Here is an 18534-nt window from a genome sequence, read left to right on the forward strand (position 1 = left end):
TCAAAATTTGATCAGAAATACAACCTCTTGGAGTGTTCGCAGGCTCAGGCAATTTAATACAAGATTACCTCATAATCAAGTTCCATAGCTCAAGATAAACAGCATATTTGGGTATTTTATATAGACAAAATCAATATGCATAAAAAATTCTTTTTTAATGCATTCAAATTAATTAAAGCAATTAGTCATAGCTGGCAACATATTGTTCCTGCTGTAAAAACAGCCCATGTTTTATGAGAACACTCACTCAAACAGTGTAATTCAGTCAACTGCATCCTTAATTAATCTTGGTTAAAAAGCCTTTTCATACCTTCAGGTAGCATGTGTTTGTGATTGTCAGTGTCCATAAAACATTTCTCCAAATTTTGAAACTCTAAACCAGTTATAATGCATGGAATAAAACATACAATTTATTATATTTTTATCTATAGCTCTGGAACTCATTCGAGATTTTGAATATATAAACTTGCACATAACTGAAATCTTGACTGTTCACAAATTCTGACAGATGGACAACACATGTAGGACCATGCTATAAAAACTTGCTTCTCCTCTGACGAGGTTAAGTAAAAACTGGTATCCATGCCAACCCCTGGTGAGGAAAAAGTGTAATCCAAATGGAAAAAAAGTGTAATCCAAATGGAAAAAAATAGTATTCCAAATGGAAAAAAAGAGTAATCTGAGCAAAAGAAGAGTAATCCACATATAACATGATAAAAATTCAATGAGCATATGTACAAAATGATTTATGTATCCCTCTAGACTTTTAACATCAATTTCTGCTTCAAGCTTTCGTATATAACACTTTGAGCTTTAAAAAGCAACAGCTTCTTAAATTGCATTTCAAAACACTTTGTACCAGCTGAGACAATGAATGTTTTGCACGCCAGTAGAGCAGTAAGTGCTGGGTTACTGAACCTGGATCTGAATTCAGTTTTATTTTCGTTAATAATACTGAACAATCTCTCAGTCGGCATTACAATGGTAAAGAACCAATAATCCTTTCAGAACCAGACAAAGAAGAGGAAATTTATATCATCCAGTTATTGGGTCTTTTAGCTGGGAAATAAGATGAAAAACAATCAACTCTGTCCGCATGAAATACACTGTCAGGTAGAATGCCAACTTGATACTTCAGGAGTACTCCTTCTAATTTATCAGCAGCCTTTCCTGCAGCAAGGTGCATCATATGACAGAGATAACCTGATATGTACAATGATGGAGACATTTTTCAAAATGCAGAATGCAACTCCTTTATGAATTACAGTCACCACTGATGCAGTATCAGCTGAAAACCCAATACAGTTCTGCCAACTTATGTTTCTTCAAAGTATTATCAAGCACACAAAAAAAATTTTTTTTTCTCCAGTGGAATTTACTGTTAATTCTGGTAATGAAAGAAGAGCACTCTGACTTTGCCCTTTTCATTGTCAAAGTCTCTTACACAGACTGGGTACAACTTTTTGTCATAATCACTACTCCTGTCTGTTGCAATACTAAACGGCCCAATTTTCATGGCTTCTGCAATTTTAAGTGAAGTATCTTCTGCTAAACACCTAACAATATTAGATGATTTTGTTCTTGCACATGCATATTTCTGCAATTTTGGAATCAGGAAATGTTTGAACAAAGGACCAATGTAGTCTTCTACAGCTAGGGGTAGTCCGTATTCTATTAAGAACTCAGTAGATAACGCCTCTGCATTTACAAAATTCGTGTCCACAATTAAGTTCTGCTGTAAAAAGGAATTTTACCTTAGTATTGGAGTTAGTAAAATGAGCTAATTTAAGGTTTCTTTGTTTTACCACCATGACCAATATTAAAATCCTTTCCATGCAGCCTGCAAGGTGCATGAAGATTGCTAGAATGGAACACTGTATTGTGTAATTCATGTATTCATCTCTGAATCAGTTTTTTTGTCTTTTCTTAATCCATCTGTGAAATTATTTGAAAAATACTTTTGCTCTAGCACATGCATCAACTAGAATAAATCTGACTTGACTTTTAGCACCAAATACCTAGACTGGTTCTGTACCAGATATGAATTAGAACAAAGAATCTGCAAGCAATGATTAAAAGTTAGAAAACTACTCTGTTCTCACCTAACTAAGCCATACAACTGCTATAAATAGAAACCAAGGTCAAAAGTAGAAACCAGCATGTTTTTTGGAAACAGGGCAAATGCTATAAATAGAATATAATACTGTTAGGAAAGTGCATGCAGGTCTTCAGACATGCGTACTCTTATGTTGTAGTTACACACAAGCCGTCTTTTCTAGAATACGGTCTGTGGCATTAATGGGATGAGAAAACAAATTATTAATTTCTTTGCAGGGGGATATACCAAAAATGCATAATTTGAATACAGTAAGGCACAATTTAGTGGAAAAAAGCGTAATGATTACGCCAAAAGCGTAATGGTTGGCATGTGTGGGTATTCCATGAATTCCACAAAAATATGGGTTACTTTTAAGAAAAGGGTGTAATGTTCATCAAGATACATCCTTTCACCAAGTTTCCTAATTCAAGGAATAAAAGTATTATACAGGAGGTAAAACACCTATGTGAATGCACTTGTGATCCAAGCACTTACTATGTCATTGTCAGAAGAAGAGACAGGCAGGAAACATCCAACCGGCGAAGGCCATGACAAGTTTTAAATGTTGGAATGACCACAGGCTCATAGTCTCCAAGCTCAATATCAACATTCAGCCAAACAGATGACCACAAGGCAAAAAAGTGACCAAAATGAAACAGCAGAATGTGAAACAGGCATTTGTGGAAGAAGTTTGCAACCAACCAGATACAATCCTACAATTGATCTAAACTCAAAGAGGAAAACTGGGGACTTCAGAGGCTGTGTACTCAACTGCATCCAAAACCATTGGTCTCAAAATAAATAAACATCAAGACTGGTTTGATGAGCATGATGTCACCATACAGAGGTTTTTGAATGAGAAATATTAGTTACAGAAGGCCTGTTTGGAAGACAATAATTCATCCTCTAAGAAGGCAGCCTTCAAAATCATCAAGAGGACTGTATAGTGCAAATCATTTTCATTTAATACCAAGCAGACATATTTTGTCTTCTTGTGAGAATGCAATGCTGATATGACTTTCCAGCTTATAAGAGTAGCAATACAATTTTCAAGATTGTGAATATGGCAGCCAAACTTGTTCTAATGGATGATGGGCAACAGACCATCCAACAAGCTCTTCCAATCTATGACCAGCAGAGCTAAAAACTCTTACCTAAGGAATAATAGTGAATTCCCATATTGTGAATAATGCCGAGACTGTGAATGGGTACAGGCCTAATAAATGCTATTGATGCAAACACAATTAGACCAACCTTTTCCTTGTGTTCCTGAACAATTGCCTCCAGGTTAAGCTTCTTCTTGTAGTTGAAGTAGAAGTTCTTACACTGTGCCTCTGACTTTGTTCCTACCATACTGGCTATGGCAGACCAGTCTCTGCCATGATCTCGCAATCCTACAAAACAGCAATTCTTATTTTCAAAGTTTAAACTTAAGATTTTTTATATATTGTAAAACTCTTTGGAAAGGCATAATAAATCAGCTATTTTTCTAAAAAGAAACCAGTACAAACTGCATTACATGTTACCCTTCTATTATATAATAAAACCATGCAATTCAAAAAATTAAGACATTTAAAATACCCAAAGTCGATGTAAAAATTCTTGTCCTAAAACGTCCAAATGACAAAAATAATTGCAAGATGGCTTATCATCCATCTGCTTTGAGCTTGTTTTCATACAATTACAAAGAGTGCCTATTATTAGAAATGCAAACTATTCTAAGTAATTGTGGGTAGATAACATGCCAGAGGCTTGATAGGGGAAAATCCCTCCAAGCCATAATTGGTGTTGGTGTTGGTGTTGGTGTTGTGTGGTTTAACGCCATTTTTCAGCACACGATAGGCTATATATGGCGGCCAGTATTAATGGTGGAGGAAGAACCCAGGAAAACCCTGGAAAGAACCACTGCCATAATTGGTGATGTTTAGTGAAATTAGAGCTGGTCTCTCACCATCTACCAGTTTCTAAGGCAAGTTACCTCTCTTAGCCACCTCCATTTCCTCTTCAGTCCAGCGAGAGGTCTCTGGTGCTTCTGTAAATTTATATAAAACATGTCAGAGCATGATGTAACATAACTGAGCAATAATAACTTGTAAATGTTAATTTTTCATGTACATATTTTAACTAAATCGAATTTCTACATGATCAAGTTTTCTAATACAATGCAACTTAACATAACAGTCGCCTCCCTTCAACACCCATATCATACATCTTGCAAGTGTCTGCCTTTCCCAACTGCCAGCTTTCAAACATATTTCACCTCTGCAAGACAGTCATCTCTCCCACACTGCCAATTTGTTTGCTTTCACATGTGGTTAGTAAAGAAATATTGCACAGTGACTTTTATAGCTGACATATACTTGTAGTCACCAAATATCCACATGTTACCTTGCATCAAGTCCAAGATGATAATCCAGTATTCCAAATCAAACATCAACAGTTATCCTTCAACAATCAGGACAAATACAGAAAAGAATGCAAGCACAGTGAAAAAAGAACAACAGAAACAGTGACATTAAAATTGGGAAAGAGCTTTCCATGGAATGCTGTCTTGAATGGTATTTTAGTCATGTCACTTTTTAGCTCGCACAAAAAAAGGCTGTTTTCCTTACACAAACAAGACAGAGCCCAATTACCATTAACCAGTTCCAAGAACAAAAACTGAACTCAAGACAAAAAAAATTCAAAAATGTCAATTCAAATGCAGAATTTCTCAGTATTACTGAAATTTGTTATGTAGGTAAGGCTATACACTTTTGGAACTCACCCTACTTTTAAACAGAACTTGTGTATCAAAAGTTTTGAAATCTGAGCAAAAGTCAACTATTTGTGCTCATGCATTTTGTGACTATAGGGCCAAAAATTGTACCATATTAGGGTACAAGAATTAAACATAACATATTATATCAAGTTTTAGTTAAGTATAGGAACTGATTTACATGATGTATAAATTTCAATAACTTCAGCAGAGATTCCTAATACTGTCACTGACACCACCTCTGCTATCACTGCTAAAAATGTGATACCTATATCTAACCTATCAAAGGTGACATCAGAAATAATTATTTTGGCTGGGGTAGCAAGGTCTATTCTAGAATGTGCAACTGTGGGAGACATGCTAAAAGACTGCGCCAAAAAATCCACCATTTTTGCACATTACATTTTCAAGCCCTACCTTTTTTTTAAAATTAAATCCCTCCTATATTCAAAAAAATCCCACCCTTTTTCAAATGGAGTGTGGGAATTTTCCCCCAAATTTTCAGTTCCAGGATAGACCCTAGGAAGTCTAGGAATATATTTGGTGACCTACCCTCTGCAGGCTCCTGGACCAAGGGAACAACAGGTTCATTGGTGTGTGGGTTGGTTCCTAGCTTTCTAGCTATTCTATTGAAACAGGCTGAACAACACTTGTTTATGTCTTCTGTCAGCTCTATAATAGATCATACACAAAACATACACCAGTGGTATAACTGATACAAATGCTTTTATTATCAATGATGTATATTTTTTAAGCTTTAATGTGTTTACAAGAATTAAATAATCTTCATTGTTACCAATAGTGGTCCCCCTCTTTTTAAGGCCAACCTGTCTATAGTAAAGAGATTCTCATGAGATGAGCAAAATGGAAATAAGTGTGCCTCAATAGGAATGACATTCTACTGGCCAAAAGAATTTCCAGGAATTCAAGATAAGGTCATCCCTTTCTTTTAACTGCAGAATACTGAAACCATCTTGATATATTCTTCAGCAATCACAAGACTTTGAAATTAGATGTTTTGGTGGCAATATTGGATTTTAGATTGGCACCATTTTCACCTTGGACCAACAAGACATCATATAGAATTAATCTGTGGAAACCCAATGTTGATATGACTTTCTGACATAATGACTGGTTTCAAGATGTCTGCCATGGTGGCCATACTGGATATTAGGTTATCAAAAATTCCATTTTGGACCAAATAGACAACATAAGTCTTTTAGTGAAAAGACATCAATATCAACATCCATCAATGACGAGAGGCAACAATATTTTCAAGATCACCATTATGGTGGTCATATTGGACATTAGGATGGCATCATTTTCATTTATTATCAGTTTGACATCATATGATGCCTGTCATTGAAAACCCCATGCTACTATGATCACTATTCAGGAGAGTAATGATAAGATTTTCAAGATGGTCATGGCAATTTTACTTTTTGTTCAGAAGTAGCTCTAACAAGTTTTTCAAGATGGCCACTTCAATGGTCATATTAGACATCAGATTGGCACCATTTCTATTTAGGACCAGATATAATAAGTGTTCTCATGAAAACCCCATGACTATATGGCTTTCTATCCAGCAGGAGTAGCCTTAAGAAGATTTTCAAGCTGTCTGCTGTGGTGGCCATATTAGACATCAGATCAGCCCCATTTTCATATAAGACCAACTAGATTCAAATCTTTTAAGGAAGACCCCATGCTGATATGACCATCCATTCAGGAGGAGTAATGATAGAAAGATTTTCAAGATGGCTGGTGTATGGCAGTCATTAAATGTCTGAGCAGCACCATTTTCATTTATGACCAACTATGAGTGTAAAATTTCATGACAATCCTCCAGATTGTTTAGTAGGAGTGACAATAACAATGCTTGTGCCAATGGCCGGATGGACATCAGACAATGGGCAACAGGTCATTCCATCATTACTTCTGGTTTATGACATGAAGAACTAAAAGGACAAATAAGCAATGAATAACAGCCAGATAAGGTGCAAACTATGTCAAGGAATTACCAAAATATGTATAAATAAAATCAGTTTCTGTTAAATAAATGCATATAAAAACCAAATATTGATGATACATAGTGCAAGCAACTGGTCTGAGTCAAAGTGCACCAAAGGCATAAAATGTATAAAATTACTGGTGAAAAATAAGTTTTTGATGCTTGAAGTAACCTCAAAAATACAGCACAATACAAACTTCATAGAAAAACTGGTGAAAATACTGGTGAAGTCGGATGAATATACAAGATGCAATGGTAATATAATGTTGACAATATTTCAGTGAAAGCTTAAAGTGAAGAAAATCCATTATATCGGCAGCCACCTAATGGTGGCAAGGAGATGCAATTATAATAGTATAGTGGAAGACATTCCCTCTCACGCAAAGATGCTTGGGCAATATATCTAATTGGTGGATGACGTCAAGGTGCTAGATTTTATGGGCATCATGGTGTTAGCAACATGGTCTGCATTTTCCATACAGTGGTGTGTGATTTTGAGCCTAATGATTTATTCAGTGCAAAAAATATCAGGGGAATATTGTTTGAGGTGTACTATGGCTTGTGTGTGTGTGTGTGTGTGTGATTTGGATTTTTAACGTAGCTTTAACAATTTTTCAGTCATATCACTACGATGTCTTCAATGTGACTGTTTATAGTGATGTCTAGCACTGGGGCATCATGTCGCAGTCATGTAGCATGATGCCCCACCCAGTCACATTATCCTGACACCAGGCCGACCAGTCCTAACACTAACCTCTTAATGCTGAGTGCCAAGCAAGGCACCTGTTAGTATCATTATTGTAAGTCTTTGGTATGACTCTGCCGGAAATCGAACCCATGACCTCCTGCATCCGAGGCGGACGCTCTAACCACTAAGCCACCAGAGTGGACAGGTGTACTATGGCCACAACCTGCCAACTATAATGTATAGTAGCCCCTAGAAGCGGTCTGGTTTTTTCAAGTAGTAATAGTACAGACAGGAAGGTGTGGAGGGGTGATGTTGAAAATACAGCCAAGGAGAAAAGAATTTTTTTTACCATGGGGGAAAAAAAGTGCTAGGGTCGGCAATGAGAAACAGGGATGGTCAGATTACTGGAAAAACATTTTTGTTTGGCCCATAATGCAATACACCTGCAGACCAGGGTCTATGTTGTTTGTTCTATTGATTACTGCAAACAAACTCCACAGACCTAGATCTGCTGGTGGTTTATGCAATTGCAGATCTAGGTCTGTGCAGTTTGTAGTTCAATTCATAAGTGAGTACAGAAGCTAAGGAACTACTATGCACATGCTCTTTAAATTCCACTTAATAGCTAATAAAGAATTTTATCCTATCACAAGCAAGCAGTAAGTAATTTTGTAGAGGTCGGAAAGTATTTTTTAAATTGTATGACTAAGGAAATTTTTATTCATTCTGGAAAAAATGCATTGTATGCTTAACCCATATATTTCTTATCACCCTATCTCTCCTAAAGCAGACAGTATAAGTGTTTAAAAATTGTTTAGTGTATTTGAACAAATAAAAGAAAGAAAAGACAATAATTTGTTTTGTTTCTTGTTTGTATTTCAGCCTATCCTAAAACAGGATGCAAGGATGTTCTGTAGTACCGTATATTTTCATGGGTCCCAATTTGTATGGCATTTTAAAAATTTAAAATCAAAGTCTACATATTTGTAGGTATTTCATTTCGTGGATTAACCCCAAAAAATGCTTAAAATAATGAATGCAAAAGAACAAACCAAGGCAAGCAACAAATGGCCACTGCTTCAAAACAGAAACAACTCTACCACCAGTATGAAAGCAAATCAAGTATCTGTGGAGATCAATCACTTACAACCAGCATCAAATAAACCCAACATGGCCAACAACACTCAGCTAATTATCCATTAAAGTACACATGTATGATTTCCTTTAAAAAAATGTCCATCAAGTTATACCATCAATTACATTCTGACAACCAAGGTAATAACACCGTGGCTAAAGAGTGGTAAAATTCAACTTAAGATCCCTATCGGTTTGGATAAGAACATTCCACGTGAGAACCAAACACATGACTAGCTGCCCCTTGCTAATTGCATTTAGCAAGTAGTGTCAACACTGATGTGTTCAGAGCCCATCAAAGTATGCAAACTAAGCAAACAAAAGTGTAATCACTCCTTAGTTTGAACCTATATATGAACCTAATTTAAAGCCTCAATGCTGCCATTTGTCATAAATTTCACCGATCTTCCGATCTAACTCAAGTTTGGAAGGAAAATAATGATTTGTTAAAAACGCTGACATAAACAGTTACTTGAAATAATCAAGATGTTCAGTTTAAACGACACAGAAATATTCAGTTTAGAATTAAGAGGTGCCACCCCTTAATTCAATCAACTAAGTCACTCATAATCTTTTGGGAGTGCTCCAAAAGTAGTGATGTGATACAGTCAACAAATTCCATTTTTGATGACTCTAATAACATTCACATGTGGCGCTCACAATGAATTGAAAGCAAATGAAGATGGGCATGTCCGCTCTTTTTAAATGTGCATCTGAGAAGAAAAAGCATGCATTAGATAAAAATAAGACTAATGTGAATATTGGTGATCATCTAGGGCACTGGAATTTACACTGAACCGCAAATTTGGACCATAGACAATCTGATGTAGTGTGGTGTTAACCTCTTATGTTTACAATGCTGACATCATCAAATCTTGTGTTGCAGTTTTTGACTGAAATCAGTTCACCTTCAGAGGTCACTGATCAACATCAGATTAATCTGTACAGAAGAAAAATGGCCAGGTTTCTCAGTTTCTTGGAGAAATTGCTATGCTCATAATGTGATGAAACGTCAATATTATCTGGTATTAATGAAACCCAACGAAGTTTAGGACCAATATCTTTCAAGACTGTATTATTTAGAATGATTTGGCATATATGACTTTTTGCATGTAACGGCAACGTTGGAGCTTTAACAACTACACTTTACAATAAAGATTACAGAGAAGAATTCAAATCATATTTTCAGAAATGGTATGCTATAAACATTGAAAAGAATACCTTAATGGTGCAGATAAGTGTACTGTATCAGTGGACCTTAAAACCTCTTCATTCAAGCCGATTCATGCTGAATGGATAACTCGTGTGTGTGTGTGTGTCTGTGTGTGTGTGTGTGTGTGTGTGCACGCATGTGATTAGGATTATTAACCTACCTTTATTAGGTGAATTTCGATGATGTTACCAAATTTGAATATTCCTTGCTCATTTGATCATTTGTGCATCAACACTGCACATAAATTACAAAATTAGCCATTCCTTGACAATTTATAACAATTTCCAAAACCTTTCTTAACTCATTAACCCAAGGCACTACTTTTGTGCATCAGGAGGTAGTACCCTACTCCTGAGTTCTGTAGTGTCAAGGTCATTTAAGATACTCCAAAGTGGACAGTATGATAGAAAAGCAGATAGATGTAGCTTAGCTCTACAATGATACCACCTTCTACTTGCATTACAAAATACAGAGGGAAAAACATATTTTTTGAGACCCGATTTATTACACCAAAAATTCACCCATTGTTGGAATTAGATACTGTGTCTGGATTTTCAACTTTTTGGCGTCAGATGTAAGGAATACTGGTCTAAGCTGCACAGAGATGGGCAAACCTTTGCAAAAAGCAGGAAAATTTGGGGATTTGGAGTAAAATATGGCCTGGACACAATAAGCATTAAAAGCAAAGAAATAAAAGAAGAAAAGAACTCCAATTTTTACCCTTCTGCATGTGCAAGCAAAACAGCCAACAAAAAATGATGTTTCTGACACAACTAGGCATCAGGCTAAACAAAAATCTCCTGGAAGCAGATTTATTTATATGTATACAGAAGTAGCCCCCAAACTGTGTTTCCTACTTGCATTTCAGGCGAACATGACATAAATCTCCAGGGGTTAATGAGTTAACAATTTTTTAGTCATATCACTACAATGTCTGCAGTTTACAGTTATGCCTTCCACTGGGGCATCGTGCCAGAAACGTGTTATCCTATCCCACCTAGTCCCATTACCAGACCAACCAGTCCTAACACAAGCCTCTTAATGCTGAGTGCCAAGCAAGGCACCTGCTAGTACCATCTGTTTAGGTCTTTGGTATGACTCAGCTTAGAGTTTGAACCCATGACCTCCCACATATAAGGCAGATGCTCTGACCACTTAGGCCAACAGAGTGGTCAGATAACTTGAAATTGTTTGAGAGATTGGATCTAATCATCCATGGCTTTGAGAATGCTGGACATTTTAAATTCAACAACTTCTGGATTATTTACCTGAAAAACATTTGTGTATATCAGCAGACTTGATTTTAACATGATGTTTTGTCTGAAAATCAGTTAAGTGTGAGCTTCATTAATCTGCTGCAATTAGTGTATATACATAGTGTTTCATTAGTTAATGTGCTTCAAGGAATAGTTAAATTATTTTAGTCATGTTGTTTTATGGGATTAGGCATTCATCAATAAAATGAGACATGCTTTCATGATTTAAATATTTTGAAAAGTTTCACGTGACTGGATAATCGATTTGAATATGTATTAAATCTCATTTTCATATACTAGTCTAATTAATTGTCGTTTCATTTTCAGTGAAACTAGTGTCTGAACACCTTATGAATTTTGTTCATTTCTCTCTATCGGACTTAGTCACACCATATTGATTTAAGATAGTGAGTGGAAATTAGAACCATATGTGTGCAAAAAACAATACAGAATGCTTTACAATTCTTCTTTTAAAAAGGGTTTAAATAAAAGGAAAACATGTAGAATTTAATATTTTATTACCAGATCACAGAAATAATGTTGACTTATCAAACAGCTTTGCCTTGAACCTCGAGGAACAAAACACAGTAAGAAAATGGAGGTGGTGGTAGTGGTGCTTGTTTGTCATATGCAGCTAATTTTTTAATGGGTCTTTAAATTTATGGTTTGAGGCAATAACAAAATCCATGAAAATTTGTACCCCATGAAAATAAGCAAAACCAGAGTAAGTGATGTTTGTGTAGCTTTGTGTGTGAAGTATCCAGAAGGATGGTACACACACTTGTTAAGGTTGTACTTGTTTTTCTTAAAGTTAATTTATGTACATGATACTATCAGGATACATATCGTATTGTGGACAGTTATCGTGTTATATACTGTGATAAAACATGGTTGGTGATAGCCAGCTCAGTTTAACTGGAATTTCACATGTGTAGCCAACATATGAATGGGGCATGAATGTGAAAGTGAATACCAGAGAAAACAATCCAAAATGATTTGTCTGAAACGGAGTAGACATCAACAATACCACTGATCATCTGATCCTCTGAAAATGTTGATTCTTTGCTCTGGATAATTCATGACCATTAGTAATTTCCCATATTCAGAACATAAATCTCAAGAGTTCAAAATTTTCGCCAATATCACACTGCCTTCATCAGCGACTAATGTTGATCATGTGACAAACAGTGTGATATTGACAAAAAAATTTGAACTCCTACAATATTTATGCTCTTTGTATAGGAAATTACTAATGATCATTTGATCCTCTGGTATGTTGGAAAGGCAACTCAACGAATAAAATATGGCCCCGGTAAAAGACATAGAATTCAAATGATTTTTGGAAACACTGTTTCTTATTTCCATCTTGGTAACCATGAATTTTGATCAACAGGCCTAAAAATCAAAAAGGAACCTTTCTTACCTCATGTTCAAGTCATCTACAATGTGTGGTCATGTTTTGTGGCATACGATTTGAGTTATTTTGTAAAACCCAAAGTGAAAACATGTCAGACTGGGGTCCCCTGGTTTCTTTCTACTGCAAGGAACTCTGTCTATCGCTCATAACACAGAAAATATTCTGGAGATCATGCTCTTTAACCTTATATGCACATGCTGAGACGAAAATACAAATTTAGTTATGCACCTGACATTGACCCCTGGGCCCATCTCTAACCGCAGGAATAAAACATAAAAACTATTGAAATTCACCACATAACAATGTACATACTTACTGAGCATATAAAGACAAAAATGCACATACCCAATTTACATTTGCCTCTTGAAGTCCTTACCCTCAGAGACCAAAAGAGGCTCGAACTTTGGGATGGTGGTCCAAACAGGGAACTATATAGATACATGATTCACAAACATAGATTCTAGTTTTCAACAATCACTAAATGTAAAATAAAAATTCTTATGATTAATGTCTTAGCACAGGACATTTAAACTTCAAAAGGTTTAGTTTGGTTTAGTGAATTACGGCACAGCACAATTAGGTCATTTAGTGTTAAGACAAATGCAGTACAGTGCCTTGCCCAAGGATTCACCATAACAGCTGACATGGGTTGATCCAATGGTAGAATCAAAACCTGTACCCTTTTGGTCTTGAGTTCGGCATGCAAGCCATTGAACTACAGTGGCTCCTGCTTTCATTATTTGCCTTATAGAATATGCAGGGCAGTTGAAGATGAAGATCTTTATATGTTCTTCTATTTTAGTAATGGCATCCATAGTTGATGGTGGTTCAGAATCATCTGCGTAAAACTGAAAGGCGTTAAAGCTAGGATGCCTTATCTAATTTGGTAAAGTTCTGTGAGTTTTGGAAGGAAACAAAGTTTCCAATGAATACAATAACTGAAGTAAATAACATCAGACTTTGAAAAAAACTGACACAGAACCTACACCTTCTTGCTGCCAGTGCCCATAGAAGTGATGAGAAATTTATCACCCTTCTTGTTGCCGATGACCTCAGCAGTAACAGAAAAGTGATCACCCTTCTTGTTGCCAATGACCTCAGCAATAACAGAAAAGTGATCACCCTTCTTGTTGCCAATGACCTCAGCAATAACAGAAAAGTGATCACCCTTCTTGTTGCCAATGACCTCAGCAATAACAGAAAAGTGATCACCCTTCTTGTTGCCGGTGACCTCAGCAATAACAGAAAAGTGATCACCCTTCTTGTTGCCAATGACCTCAGCAGTAACAGAAAAGTGATCACCCTTCTTGTTGCCAATGACCTCAGCAGTAACAGAAAAGTGATCACCCTTCTTGTTGCCAATGACCTCAGCAGTAACAAAAAAGTGATCACCCTTCTTGTTGCCGGTGACCTCAGCAATAACAGAAAAGTGATCACCCTTCTTGTTGCCAATGACCTCAGCAGTAACAGAAAAGTGATCACCCTTCTTGTTGCCGATGACCTCAGCAGTAACAGAAAAGTGATCACCCTTCTTGTTGCCAATGACCTCAGCAATAACAGAAAAGTGATCACCCTTCTTGTTGCCAATGACCTCAGCAGTAACAGAAAAGTGATCACCCTTCTTGTTGCCAATGACCTCAGCAATAACAGAAAAGTGATCACCCTTCTTGTTGCCAATGACCTCAGCAATAACAGAAAAGTGATCACCCTTCTTGTTGCCGGTGACCTCAGCAATAACAGAAAAGTGATCACCCTTCTTGTTGCCGATAACCTCAGCAAAAACAGAAAAGTGATCACCCTTCCAGTGTTTTATCTACCCATGTGTCATGGGTCATATACTCAAGACTTTTCTGATTTGATGAACAAAAGTCGTCAATAGTATGTAAAGTGATGCACCCCAATGTTATGTTTTGCTGATTAACACAAAATAAAGGTTTGCTCTAACTACTTTATTAGCTAGATTACAACTCTCCCAAACAGGGAAAACACACGCACATCAGTTTCTTATGCTGATGTTATCAGAATACATAGGGTTACAAGTGAGTGTGGAGCCTGGAGCTGACCTGATGTAGTCTGTAACTGTCACATCATTTGTAGCAACAGGATGTTAGAACCATATAATCATCACACACAAGAAAGAGGAAAATAAACATGTGATCTTAAAGTGATTTTCACGAGAAACTATTATTTTACGCGCATCCTTGTCACTCAATGAAGCAAAAATTTCCATTTGCTCAATTGTATGCCTTGCACTGTTCCCAGCTACTGTCAGCATTCAACTGAAAATGGCATCCAAAGCAAAAAAATTAAAATAGATCCAAAACAAACGAAATCATCATTTGGACCGCATTTTTACAACGGACCATCAGTAATAGTATTGTTATTAAACCAGTGGAGCCTTCATCATCTTACAATGAGGTACCAGTTACTCGAAAGATAAAACGTAATTTTGTGCAGCAAAAGTTGAAAACATACAGCTGGATATGTTTTTAAAAAAGAAGTTAAGTCGAATGAAGAATGTGACAGTGAAGACGCCTTATGTTTTGCCATATATGTACAGAGGCCAAGAAAAACCTTCATGACCAAATGTGCAAGAACCGACAGCTTTCAGGACAGTGCACTGGCAAGCCATGCTGGGTTACCAGAACACAAACTGTTGATTGAAAGTCCACAACACCAGGCAAATTTTAATGCAGTTTTACAAATAATACATAGCAGTGAAAATGCTACTTAAGTGAGTACATTGGCTGAGTGTAGAAGACATCCCTTTTTTTAAATACAAATCTCTTCCTAATTTAATCCATGACTTAATGGCTGAAGAAATTGATGCCATTGGCATTTTGAAGAAATCCACCGTTCAGTATGACTCAGCTACTACCTGTTCAGAGATACTCGAGAGCCTATCAAACCTTTTTGAGGATAGTCTCATACGTGACCTGCAAAATTCGTCATTGTGACAGCAATGGCAGATGAGAGCACAAATCCAAGAATAAATGCCTTGTCATATATACTCAGATTATTTCTGATGACATGAAACCATCGACAAGATTTTCAACAAATACAGACTGTTCAGGGAATTGCCTTATTGGCTTTAGTCACATTATATAACTAATATTTTTTGTTGTTTATTTAAACAATATAATTATTTTTTAAAGACTACTGAAGACTGATCATCGGCTTGAATAGGACTCATGGGTTTGGATTCTGACTCACTGATTTTTGCCTTGATGAGTCAAATGACTTACATGAAGCCATTTGTAGATAAAAACACTGCCCTTCTTATTGCTGATGTTAAATTGATTTCTATCTATTTACAGCTAAGACAGTAACCATGGTAATCTTTCCAATCTTTACAAATCTGAAAAGGTATCCTACTCACGCAATTCTTGCATTATTGGATCCTTAATTTCAGCTGGAAGTTCAACCCATTTTTGTGGAAGAGGTCTTAACCTTTTAACCCGTCGCTTTGGAGTTTTGCATGTTGGAACTTGACAACTAAAAGGAAGAGAAAGAAATATTTGATACAATTATCATTTTTATATGATTACTATGTTTCATGGATAAAAGCATTTCAAAACAATATTTCACATGGTGTTCCACTGAGCTCTTAAAGACAACTGTTCAATGGAGGGGGTCTGGAATCTTTCTGAAACAATTTGTCAAACAGCTTTAAAATATATCCTTACTCTGCTTCAAAAAGAAAAGAACTAATTATATCTATTACACTAGTTACAAAAAATTAATTATAACTAAAAAGAAAAAATATCCTGGATCAAAAATCACAGGTTCCCACCAAGATGACTAAATGACCAGTGCCTTATATGAAGGTAAAACATTATTTTTTTGCTTGTAAAAAGAGAAGAAGAAAAGAAACAGCAATAAGGATATGGTTTCCTGCAGGTGTTTGATATATTCATTTACTGATTGCACAAGTACTTTACAACCTATTATATTTAAAGTGTTGGTTTCTGTGTATCCAATTTTACCTTTATGTAAATTATTTCTCTATCTTCATTTTCTAAAAACCCTTTAATGAATAAAATATTACACTTGTCCACAACCTTTGTTTGGAAGACTGATAGCAAAACAAGTAAAAATGAAATGCAAAACATGAAGCATTATCACATTATGGGAGTGTTTTGTTTTTATGTTTTCCAAATGTTGTGATTATCATGAAAAGCTGCCTTCTTGCTAGGGCAGATAGCAAATCAATTGCAAATTTACTACAGAGTACTGTCAATTAATAAATCATCACCTGATTTATGTCACCCTTGAATTGGTGGACAGTCACCTTTATTATTATTCAATGGTGATGACCATCCCAAAAAATAAAAATAAAAATTGTGGCAGTCATATTATTATAAGTCAGACTGCACCATTTATGAACAACAAGAAGTCTTTTAGTGAAAACCCCATGCTGATATGACCAGTCATTCATGAGAAATAGTAATAAGTTTTTCAAGACGGCCACTATGCCAGGCATATGGAATCATTGATTGGCACCATTAGGACCAACTAGACATCATAATAAGTTGTTTTATAAAAACCCTAGGTTGATCAGACCATCCATTCAGGATGAATAGTGACAAGATTTTCAAGATGGTTGCCATTGTGGCCATATTGGACATTAGATCAGCACCATATTAATTTTGGACCAACTAGATGTCATATGAAGTCTTTTGGTCCAAAAACCAATGGCAATATTACTTTCATTCAGGAGGATAGACAATTACTCGATTTTGAAGCTGGCCACTGTGGCAGCCATAATGGACATCAGCAAAAATGTTTTCAAATTAGTTGCTTTGGTGGACATACTGGATGTAAACTGTGCACCATTTGCTTTTAGGACCCATAAGGTACTTAAAAGCCCATATTAATATGATTATATTTTTAAGGAGCAATGCTAAGACTTTCAAGAGGGATGTCATTATCATCATATTCAATATCAGAATTCTATCATAAGAAGTTTGTGGGTGAAAGTACAATTTTGATATGACCAACCATCAAGGATAAGTAGTAATAACAAGATTTTCAAGATGATTATTGTGGTCATCTTCGCTAACCAAGGTTCCAATAATCCTATCTACACTTTGGTGAACTGAACAGTTATACTGGTGATTTGTCCTTGTGACATCTATTGGATTTCATGTTTTGCCTCCCTTAGTATGTAATCAGGTAATAGGGTTATCAGAACCTTGGCTAGTGAAGATGCAATGTGGTAGTCATATTAAAAGTCAGAATTATATCATTTTCATTTATGATGGCCATACTGGAATAGTACCATTTTCATTAGGACCAAGTAGGCATTGGAAGAAGTCTTCTGGTGAAAACCCCATAGTACTATTTTATTTTGTTCATGAGAAGTAGCCATAACAAGATTTTCAAGATGGCCACTGAGGTGGCTATATTTGATGGATTGGCACCATTTTTATTCAGTATCAACTAGATATCACAAGTATTTGAGTGAAAACCACATGCTGATACAACCATGCATTTATGATCAGAAGCAAATTACAAGATTTTCAAGATGGCCACTCTGGCAGCCATATTGGCCATAAAATCAGCACCATTTTCATCTAGGACCAAGTACATACCATAAGAACTCCTTTAATGAAAATCCATGTTCACAAGACCACCCATTAAAGAGTGGAAATGATAACATTATCTATGTCCAACAACACCATTTTCATCTAAGACCATGGGATGAATGTGCATGTGAAGTAAAGTTTCATGGCAATCCTGCAAGTAATTTAAGAGAACAAACTTGTGCTAATGGACTAGTATATGATGACAATAGATAGGGGTGAGAAAAAAAAATTTCATCCTTATTTCATTACGTTTATCTTAATCCCTATTTGGTATATATGGTTTTGTAGCATGTGATCTGCAAGGGTAAATTGACTGATAAAAAAAAAAAATTGCATTCTTACTTTTAAATTGTCTATATTTTTATTACACTCAA

At 36.0% G+C, this 18534-nt stretch overlaps 1 protein-coding gene across 4 annotated transcripts in view; it reads right to left on the bottom strand.

The window, feature by feature from the left end:
* LOC149775373 (uncharacterized) overlaps positions 1–18534 on the bottom strand; it is a 222416-nt gene that overhangs the window by 81270 nt on the left and 122612 nt on the right. For 3 of the 4 annotated variants that reach the window (XM_089943282.1, XM_089943281.1, XM_089943285.1), the window contains 4 exons: positions 15952–16067; positions 5409–5528; positions 4077–4130; positions 3353–3492 (listed from right to left, as the gene is read on the bottom strand). In XM_089943282.1, coding sequence (XP_089799408.1) covers positions 3353–3492; positions 4077–4130; positions 5409–5528; positions 15952–16067 — 430 coding nt within the window. The remainder of the gene's footprint in view (positions 1–3352; positions 3493–4076; positions 4131–5408; positions 5529–15951; positions 16068–18534) is intronic. The other variant, XM_089943284.1, reaches the window with a different exon arrangement.

This window comes from Sinohyriopsis cumingii, chromosome 19, assembly GCF_028554795.1.
Source record: "Sinohyriopsis cumingii isolate HCF-2022 chromosome 19, ASM2855479v2, whole genome shotgun sequence".
NCBI classification, from domain to species: domain Eukaryota; kingdom Metazoa; phylum Mollusca; class Bivalvia; order Unionida; family Unionidae; genus Sinohyriopsis; species Sinohyriopsis cumingii.